Source organism: Lissotriton vulgaris, chromosome 2_1 (assembly GCF_964263255.1).
Source record: "Lissotriton vulgaris chromosome 2_1, aLisVul1.2, whole genome shotgun sequence".
Taxonomy (NCBI): domain Eukaryota; kingdom Metazoa; phylum Chordata; class Amphibia; order Caudata; family Salamandridae; genus Lissotriton; species Lissotriton vulgaris.
Window position 1 is genome coordinate 1,175,360,739 of NC_141687.1, and position 22,625 is coordinate 1,175,383,363.

A 22,625-nucleotide genomic window follows, 5' to 3' on the forward strand; every position below is an offset into this window, starting at 1 on the left:
GGTAACTTTAGTGATTAATGTTTCTGCTGAAAAGCGATGGGAGTTTTATCTAGTGGCTGTTTCCACTCATTTTAAAGTAGCACAGAAGATTAAGGTGCCTGCTGCAAAGAACATGTCCTTGTGTGTTCAGAGGTTTTCAGGCAACAACAAAAATGTAAAGTTAACCTTTGCAAATAATGTGCCTGCGGGAGAGAAATCAGTTTTTTGCTAGTGGCTGTTTCCATTCATGCTAAAGTAGTGCAGAGGATTAAGATGCCTGCTGCAAAGTACATGTCATTGTGTGTTCATAAGTTTTCAGGCGACAATAAAAATGTAAAGGGAACCTTGGCGATTAATGCAACTGCTGGAGAGAGATGGGAGTTTAATTTAGTGGCTGCTTCCATTGATGGTAAAGTAGCACAGAGGATTAAGATGCCTGCTGCAAAGAACATGTTATTGTGTGTTCATACGTTTTCTGGCAACAATAAAAATGTAAAGGTAACTTTGGGGAAAAAAGTTCCTGCTGGAGAGACATTAGGGTTGTATCTAGTGGGTGTACCAACTCATGTTAAAGTGACGCATGCAGAGAACATGTCCCTATGTGTCCAGAGGTTTTCAGACCACAATAAAAATGTAAAGGTAACCTTGGCAGTTATTGTTTCGGCGAGAGAGAGATGGGAAGTTTTATCTAGTGGCTGTTTTCACTCATGCTGAAGTAGCGTAGAGGATTAAGGTGCCTGCTTCAAAGAACATGTCCTTGTGTGTCTAAGTTTTTAAGCAACAATAAAAATGTAAAGCTTACTTTGGCGATTTATGTTATGGCAGAAAAGAGAAGGAAGTTTTATCCAGTGGCTGTTTCCACTCATGCTGCTGCAAAGAATATGTCCTTGTATGTTCAGCGGTTTTCAGGTGACAATAAAAATGTTAAGTTAACCTTGGCAAATAATGTGTCTGCGGGAGAGACATAGGAGTTTTTTCTAGTGGCTGTTTCCACTTATGCTAAAGTAGTGCAGAGGATTAAGATGCCTGCTGCATGGAACATGTCCTTGAGTGTTCATACATTTTCAGGCGACAATAAAAATGTTAAGGGAACTTTGGCGATTAATGTAACTGCTGGAGAGAGATGGATGTTTAATTTAGTGGTTGTTTAGAGTGATGCTAAAGTGGCACAGAGGATTAAGATCCATGCTGCAAAGAACATGCTCTTGTGTGCTCGGAAGTTTGCAGGCACCAATAAAAATGTAAAGGTACTTTGGAGATTAAGGTTCCTGCGGGACGGAAATGGAAGCTTTATCTAGTGGCTGTTTCCACTGATGCTAAAGTACCAAAGAGAATTAAGATACCTGCTGCAAAGAACATGTCCTTGTGTATCAAGAGGTTTTCAGGCGACAATAAAAATGTAACGGTAATCTGTGAAATTAATGTTTCTGTGGTAGAGAGATTGGAAGTTTTATCTAGTGGCTGTTTTCACTCAAGCTGAAGTAGCGCAGAGGATTAAGGTGCCTGCTGCAAAGAACATTTCCTTGTGTGTTCAGAGGTTTTCAGGCAACAATAAAGATGTAAAGTTAACCTTGGCAAATAATGTCTCTGTGGGAGAGAGATCAGAGTGTGTTCTAGTGGCTGTTTCCACTCATTCTAAATTAGTAGTGCAGAGGATTAAGATGTACGTCTGTTGCAAAGAACATGTCCTTGTGTGTTCAGAGGTTTTCAGGCGAGAATAAAAATGTAAAGGTAACTTTAGCGATTTTTGTTGTAAAGATGCATATGCCACCCACCTGCATCCCACCAACACATACCTTATAACAACACACCATACCATGCCACTGTCCCACGTCACAGCACTAGACACCAGGTTTGCAGTACGGAGCACAGCAGACCCACTGCTCTACAACATACCTTAGAAACATTGCTCTGGCTAAAGACTTATAAGGACCCAAAGGCGAGACCTATTGAATATGCCAGTGCTTGTTTAATTCTTCTGAGACTTTATCATGTTACATGCGTTATTGGTGCATGATTCACACGAAAACATGGTCTGCCCTTGTTTTTAAAATTTACAAGGAAAAGAGATACACAGTTTCAGGTGATGTTCTGGTTGTCATGGAAACAGGTGATGGTCATTGTGAAGAAGGTTCTTGGAATGTTGGTGTTTGAAGATTCCATGGAATGTTAGAGTTTAACCCGTGGGTGGCAGCGGAGGGGGGTGGGGGCTCACTCCAGCCTCCACTCCGCTCCTCCCCTGTAGGGGGTTGGGAGGGAAGGATGAGGGTCTGAAGTTCCCTGCAGCTCTCACACCAGCCTCATCTCCGCTCCTGGCCAGAGCTGGAAGTACGGGAAGAGCCTCTGTGTGAAGGGGGCCTGCGGGTAGGAGAAGAGCAGCTCCATGGAGTTAGCATTGTACAGGGACACCCGCCCCCCCTCGTAGTCCAGATACACCCCCAGCTTCAGGGGCTCCTCACGAGGGGACAGAGGGGTCTCAGGGGAGGTGAGACCCCAGTACTGACCCCCCCACGACCCCACAGCCCAGACTCCCCCCTCAGGTGACCATGTGAATTCTTCCTTCCTGCTCACAGACTCTGCTGCGACCCCCACACACCACTGCACCCTCGCCTGCAGCAGCTGCACCTCCCAGTAATGTCTGCCAGAGGTGAACCCCTCGCTCCCCAGCACAGAGTCGATGTAGAAGAATCTCTTGGGGGTGTCCAGCGTGTTCTGAAATGTCTCCGTCCATCTCACTCGTCTCCCCCCCTCAGACAGGAGAAGCAGAGGATGAGCCGTGTCAGGATCCAGAGTCACCATCACTGCAGAGAAGAGATTCACAATTAGAGATTTAATGACACAAAGAAAAGCTGTAATTACTGCTTCTGTTTTACATATGATTGATTTACACCACATCAGAAGGAGCACGAGGCACTAGAGAGCGCAGCACTAGACTGCTCACTACACTAAAGCGCACAGCACTAGACTGCTCACTACACTAAAGCGCACAGCACCAAACTGCTCACTACACTAAAGAGCGCAGCAGTAGACTGCTCACTACCACTGTTCCCAATAAGCTGCGCGGGTGAGCGCGCGCGCACAGCTGTCACCCTAAACGCGCAGTGCGCTGTATTCAGCCCGCACTACCGCGACATCGCCACTTTCAAAATGCGAGGATTCTTGGATAGCACAGATGCGGGATTCGTGCTAATTGCAAGGCACACCAGCAGCTGTGCACTGAAAGAAAAAAAATGCATAGTGTCAAACACGCCGCAAGTAGTCGCATTGCGCTCGGAAGGAAAAGTTACAGCTCTTTGTGGTGTCTTGGGTGTAGTGCATTCTCCTGGTACCATGGTGATGGAAGATGCACAGAAGCTAGAATCTAGAATGGGGGGACTGTAGTCAGTCATTGAGTACAGCTGGACAGGATAAGGTGTACATGCTTGTCTTCCAATAAATATACTTGGAAATACTATTTTGGATCGATCCTTCTTTACATTTTGGCGACTGAGGTCGGGATTGAACAGCGGCAAGCAGGAAGATTGAAGAACCTATGCAAAGTTTTTTTTTTATAGTGAACTCCTTTCCTGGTGTTTAACATTCTTTTGAGAAGAAGCTTCGTATTAAAAATAAACGGAGGAAGTACACTCTGGACTTTACAATACTCCGTGAGTAAAGAATTGAGAAAAACTTCTCATGATAAATAACGAAGGCAGAACCTTTCTGGACTTTACAATATTACTCTGTATCCTTTTCATTTACTTGATGGTAGGGAAACGTTTATATTTAAGAAGTGCATGGTTTCAGGAATGCGTCTGATTTTTAATGAACATATCCGACATTTATGCAATGAACCTCGTGTGGTTCTTGATTTTTAAAATGGAAGTTCCTGTGATAGTTGGATAATCAAGCAATAAGCAGTTTGGACACTTGTGAATGAAGCCTGGATTGTAAAAAGAGTTGGATTTTGCCGCATTGTTAACTTTGCAATCAGTATAAGGATTAAGTGGTCCCTTTTTACTTCTACCGTCTGAGTTCAATAACGATACCTGAACAACATCAGTTTCTCCGAGCATTCTTCAAGTGGGGTTGAGTGTTCTTTCTCCAGGATCCATGATCGCGCTGAGAACGCTTCGATCTCCAACCATGACGTCTTTCTCAGATTGTTGAGAGACGAAGGAGTGAAGCTCACATCACGCAGCGTTCAACGTCATCACTTGGCGCGGGTCACGCAACGTGCCTCCATTTTAGTTTTGGACTAGGTCATCCAGTTCATCACACCGGCTGCTTGACATTCACCAATTTCATTGCGCACCTTCCAGTATTCCTGTTTTTAACGATTTCAAGGTACTGTACTATAATATTTAAATAGAGAAGAAGGATGGAATAAAAACGTATTCCTTTGTGCATCTGCGGCGATGTGCACACCTAGGGGTAATTACACCTTGCATTAACCTTCTTGTGTAACCTCGGTGACGTGCACACCTGGTGTAACAGCATGTTGTGGTCAGTTCAGCTTAATGTTAAATAGTAATTTCAGGTCATTTATATAATACGACACTCCTCCTTTGCGTGATGTGCAAAACTTAGTAAGAAAAATATGGAGGTGTGATTTAATCTGGTGTGGTATTATCTATCAAAGAGCACATCAAAGATCAAGAGCACATCAAGGATCACATGACTTGGGTTTCTTTGGTTGTGGCATCATTCAAGAGGAAGACGTTTTATAGAACTGAGTCTGTGGATCTACGAACTTCTCTGCGGAAGTGACGTCAAGCGTAAAATTATTTGAACGTCGTCACGCAACGTGCCTCCATTTTGTTTTGATTGAGGAAGACTTGCAGCTACGGAGAGCATTGCCGATCACCTTTAGGGTACTTGAAGTTAAAAAAAAAACATCGTGGAGCAGCGTTTCTTTTTCTCACTTGTTTAAAGAGATCGCTTTATCACAGGTTGTTGGTGATGTGCACACCATATTTTGCACATCTTGACATTTGTTATCACAAGTTCCTCGGTGGTGCACACCATATGTAGCACATTGTGACATTTACTTAACAAACGATCATCGGTGATGTGCACACCATAATTCTATACATTTCTGACATTTGTTTGGAAACGTCAATTGTGATAATGTTGATCCACGGTGACGTTAGACTACTTTATTGATGTTTATATCTAAGTGTAATACATTATTTAAAAGCATAATTTTATTGTCCTGACTGTGTAAGTATACCACACAATAGGAGTACATTCTTGAATAAGTATTAATTAGGGCATCACGAATAGAGTTAATTTTGACAATGTATTGAGTTCACAATGTAAGTATGCAATATAGCCTCATTCTTTACCTTGTTCTGTTCAACATTAGAATTATCAAGGTGATGTGCACTCTGTAACTGATTTGCATATCAATTCTTGTTTATGTTGTGTTGTACTCATGGTGGTTCTTTGGAATGGTGCATCATAAATTTAGCACATTTGGTCATCTTTACTTGGTGATTTGTACAACGTTTATTTGATGCACCTATTAAGAGTTAAGTTTCTAGTGTGGTTCGTTTTGCCACTGTGAACTTTTCTGTAAACACACTATTTATAGAAGAGTGTTACATCTAGGAATCGTATGGTACTGTGCTTATTCTTTGAGTAGTTTGTTAAGATTATTATATTTCAAATAGTTAACATGGTGGTTTGGATGAAATCTCTCCATTTTGTACATTTAATGGATTTAACACGATGAGGTGCACACTTTAAAATTATAGGTCGTTGTTACATTTTAAATAGTTTAACAGGATGGTATGGATAATTAATCCTTTTCATACGTTTTAACACGGTGATGTGCACATTTTCGAGTAGTTCATTTGAGAATATTATAGTTTGAATAGTTAACACGGTGGTGTGGATGAAATGTCTCCATTTTAATGCATTTAGCACAGTGAGGTGCACACTTTAAAATTAGAGGTCATTGATATATTTTAAATAGTTTAGCACATAGTGTGGATAAAATTCTTCCATTTTATACATTTAACATGGTGACGTGCACATTTTTGTGTAGTCATTTGAGAATGTTATAGTTTGAATAGTTAACATGGTGGTGTGGATGAAATTTTCTCCATTTTAATGCATTTGGCACGGCGAGGTGCACATTTTTAAAATTAAAGGTCGTTCTTATTTTATATAAGTTTGACATTGTGTGCGGTTTCAGGTTAGTACATCCTGACACAGTGGTGGGCAAACCTTAAAAATTGCATATTTTTACTGGGAGTAGGTGTTATGAGAGTAATGCTGTGATATTTATCAAAATTTTTTGTTGTTGTTGTATCCTATAAAAATATGTCCGATAAGATTTCTATCTGTTATAAATGTGGGTACATTATACACCTGCAGTGACGTGCACACTTTAGATAATTGCATATTGTCTGGTATAAATTTGTAAGTTAATTGAAGTGGAAATTAACTTATTCAAAATTACTTATTCTACATGATGTGGTTCTTAGTGGAAGTGTGAAAGATTAGTAACATTGTAGAATACAGAGTAGAAATATGACCGGATTGTTCTTCGGACTTTAGTCATTAGTTAAAATCGTATTAATCTTTCATGTCGACTCAACGATGTCTATTTCTTTTGTTTTAGTTTGTTATTTTGACAACTATTGAACTGTTGACAACAGTGATATGCATACTTTAAAAATTGTTTAACACTGTGATGCGGATAAAATTCATTCATTTCAATGCATTTTAACACCGTGATGTGCTTACTTTAAAAATTGCTGATTGTTACTATATTTTACAGTTTAACAAGGTAGCTGGATAACATTTATCCATTTTGACGCACTTTAACACAGTGATGTGTACACCTTAAAACTAGAAGTTATCATATTTTAAATAGTTTAACACGGTTGGGGATGAAATTCATTCATTTAAATGTATTTTAACACAGTGATGTTCATACCTCAACTGTAGCTCTAGTCTTAATCTAAACACCACATGCACTTGTTAACAGATGAAAATTCCTGCTCGTCTCAGGAGTTGTGTAATGCAAAATTGCGTATGTATTCAAAAAAATTATTTTTGCTGTTTTGCTAATAATTTTGTTGATATGAGGGGAAAGATGTGGGTTTACCATTGTGTAGTTCATTAACTGAATTGTTTTAAATTGTTAATGAATTGTTTTGAATTGTTAACTTATGTAGAGTGTATTGCTTTAATTTTGTTATTAAAGTAAAGAGAGAAGATGTGGTGTCTTGGGTGTAGTGCATTCTCCTGGTACCATGGTGATGGAAGATGCACTGCAGCTAGACTCTAGAATGGGGGGACTGTAGTCAGTTCTTGAGTACAGCTGGACAGGATAAGGTGTACCGGTTTGTATTCCAATAAATATACTTGGAAATACTATTTTGGATCGATCCTTCTTTATACTCTTCCTCCCGGTTTGCATAGACCACACACTTTAGAAACTCATTTCCTCAGTTAACTACGGAAACGATTTCTGATATGGTCTTAAAAAAATATGATTGCTGCTCACACGGACAGAAAAAGTAAAAACCATTCTTACATACAGTAAGAATACGTTCAGCATCACCAACTCTTACAAAAACATATGGCTGTATAACACCATAAAATAACAATCTAAAGATGCACAGGCAGACGCATCCGTCACAATAAAGCATTCTGAGAAAATCCTGGGTTATACTCACTGCTTTAAAAATCTGCATAGTCGAAATCCGGAACCAATCACATTCAGCCTGCCTATTCCTGACAAATACAGATTCCCTGCTCTCGAAACAGACAGAGGACAAGGGACGTAACACAACCCCGGCAGCCGCCTGTTGGGGGGGGGGGGGGGGCATGCTCCAGGGCCCCCCTCACTTCATCAAAGAAAATTAAGGCTCTTAATAAATTAAGTGGTGCATTGCACATGCACACCTGGGCACCGAGAGTCAGGAGAGAGGCTCACCCGAGCCTCTCGCTCATTATATTTAAATAGCTCAGTGTGCACGAGCGGCCCCGGCCGGGCCTCTGCAATGCTCGGACCTCTGAGCCTCTTCATTCAGGAATAGGTGACAAAGATTAAGATTGAGAGGAGGGAGGTGAGGTCGGTGATGGGTGAACAAGTAGAATGAAAGGAGAAAGGAGTGAGGAAGATAGAGGAAAGAAAGAAGGGGAGAGGCGAGTGCAAGCAACGTTCTTTAAAAACGCTGCAATAGCTTTGGAAGAACGTTTATTTAAAATGCTGCAGGGCATTTATGTAAAAAAGAAAGTGGCAAGATATTGGAGATATTGGACAGACAGTCTATCAAGCACGCAGCAATAACTTAGACACTGTCCACAATGTCCACAGAAGTAGCAGTTTGAGTATGCCCCCTCCCCCCAGTAGATATTTCTGCACTAATATTTTAATCGTAACCCTGTTCCTGTTCAGTTTAAGGGCAACTGTCAGTCAACGGCAATTGGCTTTAAGTCAAAAAATGATAAAATCTGAATCCGGGTAAGCTTAGAGTAACTGTCAGACTAGGGAGTGAAGTAAAATTTAAGCCTGTAACAAAAAAAGGTATGATTAACGAGTACATGGTGTAAGAAGCTGGAGTCATTCGATGAAAAGGGAAATAAAAAAGTTGAACAAAACGGATTTTGGGGGCCTGGTTAGTCGGTGGGAAGAGCAGGACTGTAGGCACATTGAGTGATGAAGATGAGATGAAGCATGACATGGAAAACAAAATTGCTAGACATTAACTTTATGCTGTTGATGGAAAGATTCTTGGACTAACAAAAAGAGTGCTTGGTGGCTGAGGCTGTGAATATTTTACAGTGTGATTCTACTCAGGATTCACATGCAATGCATCGTTCCATCAGCTGGTGGGTGGGTGAGGAAAAAGCTTGCATGAAAAGTATCATTTTGCATTGGCCATAGGTGCAGTCTGTATATTTAATAAAAAGGTTTCCCATAAGGCCAGGGTTCCCTACTGAGTGCCTATTAGCTTCAGTTTATATTTCCCACCATACTATTCAGAAGCACTATCCAAATCACGAACAGAAATAATTGTCCACTATCAGTCCCAGAAAGAGTTTATAGCGAACCTTAAAAGAAGAAAACAGAACATGGGCAAAAAAGTGCAGAGGATCTAAAAAACACTGAAAACTGACATGAAGACAGTTTTTTCCAACGTGCTGCGAGAAAACAGGGTTATGTTTAGTGTCTGTCTTTCCAGGATGTTTCATTTTCTGTCTGCCTACTGTGTAAATGATGTTACCAAAGTTAGGTTTGAATGATGTCAGCAATCAGTGCCTCCCTCATGATCATGACAATATTATTTGTTACAACAGCCCTCTTTTTAAACCAAACTGTAGTGCAGATAGTTCATAGTAGCACAAAATATGAAGACTACAGTCCAAAGATATTGGTTTTTGGTAGTGACAAGAAAGGTTTACACATCAATTGTAGCAAAGGAATGCAATGGAACAAATTTCCCATTCTGATGAGAATTAGGAAGAGGAGCCATAGGTTAGTATCTGCTCAAAAAACATTTCTGACTTTCTCAAAAAAACTATAAACTGGCAATGTCAAAAACAGAAAAAACGTGAGAGTCAAAATCGTCTGGACCAATACTGCTTTTGTTGACACAAGATGACAATAACACACTGCAAAGATGAAGTGATGAGACACTTTTCAATTCGACTTGGGAAGCAGATGAAACTTAAACCAAAGCCAGATTTCTTTAGATCTTAAACTGAAAGCAAAACCTTTTGATTAAATGTTAAATGGGAAAAAACGAGATCCTATTGGCATTGAATTGACAATTTTTTTTAATGAACCACATCGTCTTCAAGGCCATTCAGAAATGATATATTTACCACAACATACCCAGGAATCCGAAAACGATGTACCAGACAACACAAACAAAATCAGCAGTATCCGAATGGAGATTGAAATAATAGAGCATTGAATGCCTTTAACTTGTAGTTACTGTGCGGAAAAAGATCGGTCAACTCTGCTTCTAATATAGGTCTACCCCTTGATAGAAAGCAATAAACAAGACGGATTTGGCAAGGAGATTAAGATGGTCCATTCGTGCAGTGATGCATTTAAAACTCCTGTTACCCAGCTGGTATTGACATCAATATGAAGGAGATCCTATAATGTATGCTTAAGTATGAACAACAAGCACTGGCATAGCCAATAGATCTCACCAACAGCTTTACCAATTTGTCTTAGCCATGTTGTACAGCAGTGTGGCTGCTATTCAGTATGGCTAAAAATTACTGGTACAAAGTGGCGTGGAGTGAAGCCTTCTAACGTGGAGCAGAGTGTATTGTTATGGAGTGGCGCTGAGTTGAGTGGTATGGTGTGTTATGAAGTGGTATATAGTGATGTGGAATGTAATTTAGGAAGTATAGTGTCGTCCTAAAAAGTATCCGATGGCCCTGATGCAGACTCTAGCATATGAGGGCTATACTCTATACTACTAAGCAAAATAGGGTTAATAAAAACAAAGTCTCATTGTTCTCTTAAAAACGATAGCATCGCCTCAACACTGATTTTATTATGAACAATGCCCGGGCTGTTTGACGCGAATGTTCTACCCCACAACCGACCTCTGAAATTAAGACCGGACATTTTGTCCTTACTACCAGTGAAACACCTAAATCAACATTTACACCCTTGTTAGGGTAGGACAAAAACATATCTGAAAACATTCAACTTTGCTCCTAGAACACACAAAAGTTTAAAATTAAAGGCTCCACATTGTCCACAGAAGTAGCAAATACTCTACCTCTCTCTCCCTCCCTCTATCTCCTTCTCCCTCCCCCTATCTCCCTCCCTCGCCCTCCCTTTCCTGCTCTGTCCCTCCCTCTACCTCCCTCTCCCTTCCTCTACCGCTCTCTCCCTTCGCCTACCTACCTCTCCCTCTACCTCCCTCTACCCCCTCTACCTTTACCTCCCTCCTTCCCTTTACTTCCCTCTCCCTTTCCCTCCTCTACCTCCCTCTCCTTCTACCTCTCTGTCCCTCCCTCTACCTCAGTCCCTCCCTCTACCTCTGTCCCTCCCTCTACCTCTGTCCCTCCCTCTCCCTCTAGCTCCCTCTCCCTCTAGCTCCCTCTCCCTCTAGCTCCCTCTCCCTCTAGCTCCCTCTAGCTCCCTCTCCCTCTAGCTCCCTCTAGCTCCCTCTCCCTTCCGCTCTGTCTCTACCTACCTCTCCCACTCTGTCCCTCCCTGTCCCTCCCTCTACCTCTGTCCCTCCCTCTCCCTCTGTCCCTCCCTCTCCCTCTCCCGCTCTGTCCCTCCCTCTACCTTTCACTCCCTCTACCTCTCTGTCCCTCCCTCTTCCTATAGCTCCCTCTCCCTTTCCCATCCCCTCTCCCTCCCTGTCTGTCTACCGATCTCTCCTGCACTGTCCTTCCCTCTCCCTCTCTCTCTTTCCCTCCCCCTTTCCTTCCCTCTAACGCCCTCTGTCTCTACCTACCTCTCCCACTCTGTCCCTCCGTCTTCCTTTCCCTCCCTCTCTCTGTCTCTACCTACCTCTCCCACTCTGTCCCTCCGTCTTCCTTTCCCTCCCTCTACCTCCCTCTCTCTGTCTCTACCTACCTCTCCCGCTCTGTCCCTCCCTCTAACTCTCGGTCCCTCCCTCCCTCTCCCTCTACCTCTACCTCTCTGTCCCTCCCTCTACCTCTCTGTCCCTCCCTCTACCTCTCTGTCCCTCCCTCTACCTCTCTGTCCCTCCCTCTACCTCTCTGTCCCTCCCTCTACCTCTCTGTCCCTCCTACCTCCCTCTACCTCTACCTCTGTCCCACCCTCTCCCTCTAGCTCCCTCTCACATTCCCTCCCTCTTGGTCTCTACCTACCCCTCCCCCTCTGTCCTTCCCTCCCTCTCCCTGTACCTCTCTCTGTCCCTACCTACCTCTCCCGCTCTGTCCCTCCCTCTCCCACTCCCACTCCCTGTACCTCCTTCTCTGTCTCTACCTCTCTGTCTCTCCCTCCACCTCTGTCCCTCTCACTCTGTCCCACCATCTCCCTCTACCGCTCTCTCCCTTCACCTACCTACCTCTCCCTCTACCTTTACCTTTACCTTTACCCCTGTCCCTCCATCTACACCCCTGTCCCTCCCTCTACACCCCTGTCCCTCCCGCTACACCCCTGTCCCTTCCTCTACACCCCTGTCCCTCCCTCTACACCCCTGTCCCTCCCTCTACACCCCTGTCCCTCCCTCTACACCCCTGTCCCTCCCTCTACACCCCTGTCCCTCCCTCTACACCCCTGTCCCTCCCTCTACACCCCTGTCCCTCCCTCTACACCCCTGTCCCTCCCTCTACACCCCCGTCCCTCCCTCTACACCCCCGTCCCTCCCTCTACACCCCCGTCCCTCCCTCTACACCCCCGTCCCTCCCTCTACACACCCGTCCCTCCCTCTACACACCCGTCCCTCCCTCTACACACCCGTCCCTCCCTCTACACACCCGTCCCTCCCTCTACACACCCGTCCCTCCCTCTACACACCCGTCCCTCCCTCTACACACCCGTCCCTCCCTCTACACACCCGTCCCTCCCTCTACACACCCGTCCCTCCCTCTACACACCCGTCCCTCCCTCTACACCTCTCCGTCCCCCCCTCTGTCTGTCCCCCCCTCTGTCTCTGTCCCCCCCCCTCTGTCTCTGTCCCCCCCCCTCTGTCTCTGTCCCCCCCCTCTGTCTCTGTCCCCCCCCTCTGTCTCTGTCCCCCCCCTCTGTCTCTGTCCCCCCGCCACTTACCCATTCGTTTGTGGAAGCCCGGGCTGAGACAGCTTCCCGGGCGCGCACACAGCTGCACCGGAGTACTTCACAGGTCTTCCATTTACTTGGTAATGAGGCTTTGTTGTTTTTTTTCACTCCTTCTTACAGCACATGCAACTCCACTTTGAATAGAAACAACAAGGCAAGGTCCATGCACCGCCAATGAAGGCCTGCCGGGCCGCTGGCGGCCCCCAGGCCGTACTATGAGTATCATCGATGAAATTAGTTTACACAACTATAAAATACTTTTTAATTACTTTGACTTGTATTTTCTCTAAAAATTACGGCAAACCTAACCACACAACATAGTATAGTTTAACGTGGCACTGTATGTGTGGAAATGCACCATTTTTTCAGATTTTTTTTTTTTTTTTTTTTTTTTTATTTCACAGAATTTTTATTGAGAGAGTTTGGTATTGATATGAGCAGAACAAATAATAGCAGATAAAGTCCATGGTACAAGTACATAATAAACCGAGAGGCGGTGAAGTAACATAATATGGACTAAACATAACATGCGGGGGGAAAAATAAACCAGGTAAATAAAGAAAATGACAATCAAGCATCAAGTCCGTACAACACGAAGGCATATGTCAGCGGGCAGATCGGTCATATAGCACAGCAGGGTGAATCACAACCATCAAATGACATATTGAGAAATTGCTTGCCACAACAATGTTTTAGGTGCCTCACGGAGGTTTGAAGAGATCAAAGTGAGCGTCAAGTGAGACCCATATTTTCCTGTGTTGTGGGCGCCAGGGGTGAGAGGCAAGTGCAATGGTATCGGCACCCCTGAGGTTAGAAACCCAGTTGAGCCAATGGGGGAAGGAGGCTTTGGCTGTATTTTTCCAGTTGGACGTTATGACTTTAACCGCCGCCGTCAGTAAAAGATCAAGTAGGGCTTTGTCATTTTCATTTAAAGTGACAGCTTTGGAAGAACCCATAACTAGAGTAGCAAATTCTCTCGGGAGAGAAACGTGCAGGGCTTTGTTAACAAAGTCAAATATCCTGTCCCAGTATGTGGCAACCCGGGGGCATTTAACATTGCTCACTACACTAAAGCGCACAGCACTAAACTGCTCACTACACTGAAAAGCGCAGCATCAGACTGCTCACTACACTACAGCATGCAGCACTAGACTGCTCACCACACTGAAGCTCTCAGCACTAGACTGCTCACGACACTAAAGCGCACAGCACTAGACTGCTCACTACACTAAAGCGCACAGCACCAAACTGCTCACTACACTAATGAGCGCAGCACTAGACTGCTCACAACACTAAAGCGCACAGCACTAAACTGCTCACTACACTAAAAAGCGCAGCACTAGACTGCTCACTACAATAAAGCATGCAGCAGTAGACTGCTCACTGCACTAAAGCAGGCAGCACTAGACTGCTCAAAACACTAAAGCGTGCAGCACTAGATTGGTCACTACACTAAAGCGCACAGAAACACTACAGAGCTGAGCCAGAATATCTCACTGAATTCCACCACCCTGTAGAAACACTACAGGGGCTGATCCAGAATATCTCACTGAATTCCACCACCCTGTAGGAACACTACAGGGGCTGAGCCAGAATATTTCACTGAACTCCACCGCCCTGTAGAAACACTACAGGGGCTGAGCCAGAATATCTCACTGAACCCCACCGTCCTGTCAGAAACACTACAGGGGTTGATCCAGAATATCTCACTGAACTCCACCGCCCTCTCAGAAACACTACAGGGGCTGAGCCAGAATATCTCACTGAACTCCGCCGCCCTCTCAGAAACCCTACTGGGGCTGAGCCAGAATATCTCACTAAACACCACCGCCCTGTGGAAACACTTCAGGGGCGGAGCCAGAATATCAAATTGAACGCCACCACACTGTTAGAAGCACTACAGGGGCTGAGCCAGAATATCTCACTGAACTCCACCGGCCTGTAGAAAAACTACAGGGGCTGAGACAGAATATCTCACTGAACTCCGCCGCCCTGTAGAAACACTACAGGGGCTGAGCCAGAATATCTAATTGAATTCCACCACACTGTTAGAAACACTACAGGGGTAGAGCAAGAATATCTCACTGAACTCCGCCGCCCTCTCAGAAACCCTACTGGGGCTGAGCAAGAATATCTCACTAAACCCCACCACCTTGTAAAAACACTACAGGGGCTGAGCCAGAATATCTCATTGAACTCCACCGCCCTGTCAGAAACACTACAGGTGCTGATCCAGAATATCTCACTGAATTCCACCACCCTGTAGAAACACTACAGGGTCTGATCCAGAATATCTCACTGAATTCCACCACCCTGTAGAAACACTACAGGGTCTGAGCCAGGATATCTCACTGAACTCCACAGCCCTGTAGAAACACTACAGGGGCTGAGCCAGAAAATCTCACTAAACCCCACCGCCCTGTAGAAACACTACAGGGGCTGAGTCGGAATATCTCACTGAACTCGACTGCCCTGTCAAACACTACAGGGGCTGAGCCAGAATATCTTACTTAACTCCACCACCCTGTGGAAACACTAGAAACACTACAGGGGCTGAGCTAGGATATCTCACTGAACTCCACCACCCCGTAGAAACACTACAGGGGCTGGGCCAGAATATCTCACTGAATTCCACCACCCTGTAGAAACACTACAGGGTCTGATCCAGAATATCACACTGAATTCCACCACCCTGTAGAAACACTACAGGGGCTGAGCCAGGATATCTCACTGAACCCCACCACCTTGTAAAAACACTACAGGGGCTGAGCCAGAATATCTCACTGAATTCCACCACCCTGTAGAAACACTACAGGGTCTGATCCAGAATATCACACTGAATTCCACCACCCTGTAGAAACACTACAGGGGCTGAGCCAGGATATCTCACTGAACTCCGCCGCCCTCTCAGAAACCCTGCTGGGGCTGAGCCAGAATATCTCACATATCACCACCGCCCTGTAGAAACACTACAGGGCCTGAGCCATATTATGTCACTGAAATCGACCACCACCCAGTAGAAACACTACAGGGGCTGAGCCAGAATATCTCACTGAACTCCACCGCCCTGTAGAAACACTACAGGGGCTGAGCCAAAATATCTAATTGAATTCCACCACACTGTTAGAAACACTACAGGGGTAGAGCAAGAATATCTCACTGAACTCCGCCGCCCTCTCAGAAACCCTACTGGGGCTGAGCAAGAATATCTCACTAAACCCCACCACCTTGTAAAAACACTACAGGGGCTGAGCCAGAATATCTCATTGAACTCCACCGCCCTGTCAGAAACACTACAGGTGCTGATCCAGAATATCTCACTGAATTCCACCACCCTGTAGAAACACTACAGGGTCTGATCCAGAATATCTCACTGAATTCCACCACCCTGTAGAAACACTACAGGGTCTGAGCCAGGATATCTCACTGAACTCCGCCGCCCTCTCAGAAACCCTACTGGGGCTGAGCCAGAATATCTCACATATCACCACCGCCCTGTAGAAACACTACAGGGCCTGAGCCATATTATGTCACTGAACTCGACCACCCTGTAGAAACACTCCAGGGGCTGAGCCAGAATATCTCACTGAACTCCACCGCCCTGTAGAAACACTACAGGGGCTGAGCCAGAATATCTCATTGAACTCCACCACACTGTTAGAAACACTACAGGGGCTGAGCCAGAATATCTCACTGAACTCCACCGCCCTGTAGAAACACTACAGGGGCTGAGCCAGGAAATCTCACTGAACTCCACTGCCCTGTAGAAACACTACAGGGGCTGGGCCAGAATATCTCCCTGAACTCCACCGCCTTGTCGGGAACACTACAGGGGCTGATCCAGAATATCTAACTAACGCCCACCGTCCTGTAGAAACACTACAGGGGCTGACCAGAATATCTCACTGAATTCCACCACCCTATAGGAACACTACAGGGGCTGATCCAGAATATCTCACATATCGCCACCGCCCTGTAGAAACACTACAGGGGCTGAGCCAGAATATCTCACATATCACAACCGCCCTGTGGAAACTCTACAGGGGCTGAGCCAGAAAATCTCACTAAAACCAACCCACCCTGTAGAAACACTACAGGGCCTAAGACAGAATATCACCCTGCACCCCACCGCCCTGTCAGAAACCCTACAGGGGCTGATCCAGAATAAATCATTGAACTCCACCGTCCTGTAGAAGCAATACAGTCGCTGAGCCAGAATATCTCATTGAACTCAACCAAACTGTTAGAAACACTACAGGGGCTGAGCCAGAATATCTCACATATCACAACCGCCCTGTGGAAACTCTACAGGGGCTGAGCCAGAAAATCTCACTAAAACCAACCCACCCTGTAAAAACACTACAGGGCCTAAGACAGAATATCACCCTGCACCCCACCGCCCTGTCAGAAACCCTACAGGGGCTGAGCCAGAATATCTCATTGAACTCAACCAAACTGTTAGAAACACTAAAGGGGCTGAGCCAGAATATCTCACTAAAGCCTACCGTCCTGTAGAAACACTACAGGGCCTGAGCCATATTATGTCACTGAACTCCACTGCACTGTAGAAACACTATAGGGGCAGAGCCAGAATATCTCACTGAACTCCACCGCCTTGTAGAAACACTACAGGGGCTGAGCCAGAATATCTCACTAAACCCCACCGCCCTATAGAAACACTACAGGGGCAGAGCCACAATATCTCACTGAACTCCACCGTCCTGTAGAAACACTACAGGGACTGAGAGAGTATATCTGAACTCCACCGTCCTGTAGAAACACTACAGGGCCTGAGCCATAATATGTCACTGAATTCCACCACTCTGTGGACACACTACAGCGGATGAGGCAGAATATCTCACTGAACTCCGTCCTTTAGAAACACTAAAGGGGCTGAGCCAGAATATCTCACTGAACTCCACCGTCCTGTAGAAACACTACAGGGGCTGAACTAGAATATCTCACTGAACTCCACCGTCCTGTCAGAAACACTACAGGGGCTGAGCCAGAATATCTCACTGAACTCCTCCGTCCTGTAAAAACACTACAGGGACAGAACTAGAATATCTCACTGAACTCCACCGTCCTGTCAGAAACACTACAGGGGCTGACCCAGAATATCTCACTGAACTCCAACGCCCTGTAGAAACACTACAGGGGCTGAGACAGAGTATCTCTCTGAACTCCGTCCTGTAGAAACACTACAGGGCCTGAGCCATAATATGTCACTGAATTCCACCACTTTGTGGACACACTACAGCGGATGAGGCAGAATATCTCACTGAACTCCGTCCTTTAGAAACACTACAGGGCCTGAGCTAAAATATCTCACTGAACATCAGCGCCCTGTAGAAGCACAACAGGGGCTGACCTAAAATAGCTCACTGAACTCCACCGCCCTTTAGAAACACTACAGGGGCTGATCCAGAATATCTCACTGAATTCCACCACCCTGTAGAAACACTACAGGGGATGATCCAGAATATCTCACTGAACTTCACCACCCTGTCAGATACACTACAGGGGCTAAGCCAGAATATTTCATTGAACTCCACTGACCTGTAGAAACACTACAGGGGCTGAGCCAGAATATCTCACTAAACCACACCACCCTGTAGAAACACTACAATCGCTGGGCCAGAATATCTTATTGAACTCGACCACCCTATAGAAACACTACAGGGCCTTAGCCAGAATATCTCACTGAACTCCACCACCCTGTAGGAACACTAGAGTTGCTGATCCAGAATATTTCACTTAATTCCACCACCCTATAGAAACATTACAGGGCCTGAGCCATATTATGTCACTGAACTTCACCGCCCTGTAGAAACACTACAGGGGCTGGGCCAGAATATCTCACTGAACTCCACCACCCTGTAGAAACACTACCAGGCCTGAGCCAGAATAACTCACTGAACTCCACCATCCTGTCAGAAACACTACGGGGGCTGATCCAGAATATCTCACTGAATTCCACCACCCTGTAGAAACACTACAGGGTCTGATCCAGAATATCTCACGTAATTCCACCACCCTATAGAAACACTACAGGGCCTGATCCAGAATATCTCACTAAAACCAACCCGCCCTTTAGAAACACTACAGGGCCTAAGCCAGAATATCACCCCGAACTCCACCGCCCTGTCAGAAACCCTACAGGGGCTGATCCAGAATATCTCATTGAACTCCACCGTCCTGTAGAAGCACTACAGGGCCTGAGCCATATTATGTCACTTAACTCCACTGACCTGTAGAAACACTACAGGGGCTGACCAGAATATCTCACTAAACTCCACCGCCCTGTAGAAACACTACAGGGGCTGAGCCATAAAATCTCACTGAACTCCACCGTCCTGTAGAAACACTACAGGGGCTGACCAGAATATCTCACAAAACCCCACCGCCCTATAGAAACACTACGAGGGCCGAGCCAGAATATCTGACTAAAACCAACCCGCCCTGTAGAAACACTACAGGGGCTGAGCCTGAATATCTCATTGAACTCCACCGTCCTGTAGAAACTCTACAGGGCCTGAGCCATATTATGTGAATGAAATCAAATGCTGTGTAGAAACACTATAGGGGCAAAGCCAGAATATCTCACTGAACTCCACCACCCTGTAGAAACACTACAGGGCCCGAGCCAGAATGTCTCATTGAACTCCACCGCCCTGTAGAAACACTACAGGGACTGAGCCAGAATAGCTCACTAAACCCCACTACCCTGTAGAAATACTACAGGGGCTGAGCCAGAATATCTCATTGAACTCCACCACACTGTTAGAAACACTACAGGGGCTGAGCCAGAATGTCTCACTGAACTCCACCGCCCTGTAGAAACACTACAGGGGCTGAGCCAGGAAATCTCACTGAACTCCACTGCCCTGAAGAAACACTACAGGGGCTGATCCAGAATATCTAACTAACGCCCACCGTCCTGTAGAAACACTACAGGGGCTGACCAGAATATCTCACTGAATTCCACCACCCTATAGGAACACTACAGGGGCTGATCCAGAATATCTCACATATCGCCACCGCCCTGTAGAAACACTACAGGGGCTGAGCCAGAATATCTCACATATCACAACCGCCCTGTGGAAACTCTACAGGGGCTGAGCCAGAAAATCTCACTAAAACCAACCCACCCTGTAGAAACACTACAGGGCCTAAGACAGAATATCACCCTGCACTCCACCGCCCTGTCAGAAACCCTACAGGGGCTGATCCAGAATAAATCATTGAACTCCACCGCCCTGTAGAAGCAATACAGTCGCTGAGCCAGAATATCTCATTGAACTCAACCAAACTGTTAGAAACACTAAAGGGGCTGAGCCAGAATATCTCACTAAAGCCTACCGTCCTGTAGAAACACTACAGGGCCTGAGCCATATTATGTCACTGAACTCCACTGCACTGTAGAAACACTATAGGGGCAGAGCCAGAATATCTCACTGAACTCCACCGCCTTGTAGAAACACTACAGGGGCTGAGCCAGAATATCTCACTAAACCCCACCGCCCTATAGAAACACTACAGGGGCAGAGCCAGAAAATCTCACTGAACTCCACCACCCTATAGAAACACTACAGGGCCTTAGCCAGAATATCTCACTGAACTCCACCATCCTGTCAGAAACACTACAGGGGCTGGGCCTGAATATCTCACGGAATTCCACCACCCTGTAGAAACACTACAGGGTCTGATCCAGAATATCTCACGTAATTCCACCACCCTGTGGGAACACTACAGGGGCTGAGCCAGAATATCTCACTAAAGCCCACCGTCCTATAGAAACACTACAGGGCCTGAGCCATATTATGTCACTGAACTCCACTGCACTGTAGAAACACTATAGGGGCAGAGCCAGAATATCTCCCTGAACTCCACCGCCTTGTAGAAACACTACAGGGGCTGAGCCAGAATATCTCACTGAATTCCACCACCCTGTAGCAACACTACAGGGTCTGATCCAGAATATCTCACTGAACTACACCGCCCTGTAGAAACACTACAGGGGCTGAGCCGGAATATCTCACTAAACTCCACCGCCCTGTAGAAATACTACTGGGGCTGAGCCAGAATATCTCACTAAACTCCACCGCCCTGTGAGAAACACTACAGGGGCTGGGCCAGAATATGTCACTGACCTCCACCGCCCTCTAGAAATACTATAATGACTGAGCCAGAATATCTTACTTAACTCCACCACACATTTTTAGAAACACTACAGGGGCTGAGCCAGAATATCTCACTGAACTCCACTGCCCTGTAGAAACACTACAGGGGCTGAACCAGAATATCTCACTGAACTCCACCGCCCTTTAGAAACACTACAGGGGCTGAGCCAGAATATGTCACTGAACTTCACCGGCCTGTAGAAACACTACAGGGGCTGAGCCAGGATATCTCGCTGAATTCCACTGCCCTGTAGAAACACTACAGGGGCTGAGCCAGAATATCTCACTGAACTCCACCACCCTGTCAGAAACACTACATGGGCTGAGCCAGAATATCTCACTGAACTCCACCGTCCTGTCAGAAACACTACAGGGGCTGATCCAGAATATCTCACTGAATTCCACTGCCCTGTAGAAACACTACAGGGGCTGATCCAAAGTATCTCACTGAATTCCACCAGCCTGTAGAAACACTACAGGGGCTGAGCAAGCATATCTCACTTAACCTCACTGCGCTGTCAGGAACACTACAGGGCCTGACGAGAATATCTCACTGAACTCTACCATTTTGTCAGAAGCACTACAGGGGCTGAGCCAGAATTTCTCACTGAACTTCACCGACCTGTTGAAACACTACAGGGGCTGAGCCAGGATAGCTCACTGAACTCCACTGCCCTGTAGAAACACTACAGGGGCTGAGCCAGAATATCTCACTGAAGTCCACCGTCCTATCAGAAACACTACAGGGGCTGATCCAGAATATCCCACTGAGCTCCACCACACTGTAGAAACACTTCAGGGGTGAGCCATAGTATCTCACTGAACACCAGCGCCCTGTAGAAACACTACAGGGCCTCACCAGAATATCTTACTTAACTTCACTGCGCTGTCAGGAACACTACAGGGGCTGAGCCACAATATTTCAATGAACTTCACCGCCCTGTGGAAACACTACAGGACCTGAGCAAAAATATCTCACTGAACATCAGCGCCCTGTATCTTCAGCCTTTCGTTGTTGTTTGTGCCTCCCTGCCCTGATCTCCACCCTGTTCTCGCCTCCCAGCTGACCCTCCCTCGCCCCTCCCCTTCCACTATCCACATATGACAGTTGCTTTTGCGCGCAGCGTTCACGCGCAGCGGACACGCGCAGCGGACACGCCCCATGCGCGCCGAAGGTGCGCCAAAGGTAAGCCCGTCTACGCCCGTCCGCCCCTGGACCGCGCCCAGCGCCAGACCCCCTGGTCCTCGCAAAACCCACTCCACCCGCATAACGCATGACGCCGCTACCCTCTTTGCCCTTAACCCCGGACGCACAACACAATGCTGCGAAGCTGCCCCAGGACACACCCATGGACCATTCGCCTGCCACTTCTGCAAGTTCACCTGCATCAGGAACCACACCAAATCCACTTCCTCCAAACACAGCTCCAACTCTAACCACCTGAAGTGCATCCTGCTGAACACCCGCTCGGTCCACAGACACGCCACTGAACTCTGGGACTTACTCGACACTACATCGCCGGACGTCGCCTTCCTTACAGAAACCTGGATGAACGCCTCATCAGCGCCCGACATTGCCATAGCCATCCCGGACGCTTACAAGATCATCCGAAAAGACCGCACCAACCAAACAGGAGGAGGCATCGCCATCGTCCATAAGAACACCATCCGAATAACGACCAGCTCCGACGATAACCTCGCGACCGCCGAACACCTTCACTTCCAAATCCACA

The 22,625-nt window shown here is 46.1% G+C and overlaps 1 protein-coding gene across 1 annotated transcript in view; it reads right to left on the minus strand.

Annotated features, from left to right (window-relative positions):
• Positions 1 to 1,930: 1,930 nt before the first annotated feature.
• The window catches only part of LOC147731763 (E3 ubiquitin-protein ligase TRIM39-like), a 173,681-nt gene continuing 152,986 nt past the window's right edge, over positions 1,931 to 22,625 (minus strand). Inside the window, exon 4 of the mRNA XM_086958803.1 lies at positions 1,931 to 2,780. Within this exon, the coding sequence (XP_086814929.1) occupies positions 2,269 to 2,780 (512 nt within the window). The 3' untranslated portion in view covers positions 1,931 to 2,268. The remainder of the gene's footprint in view (positions 2,781 to 22,625) is intronic.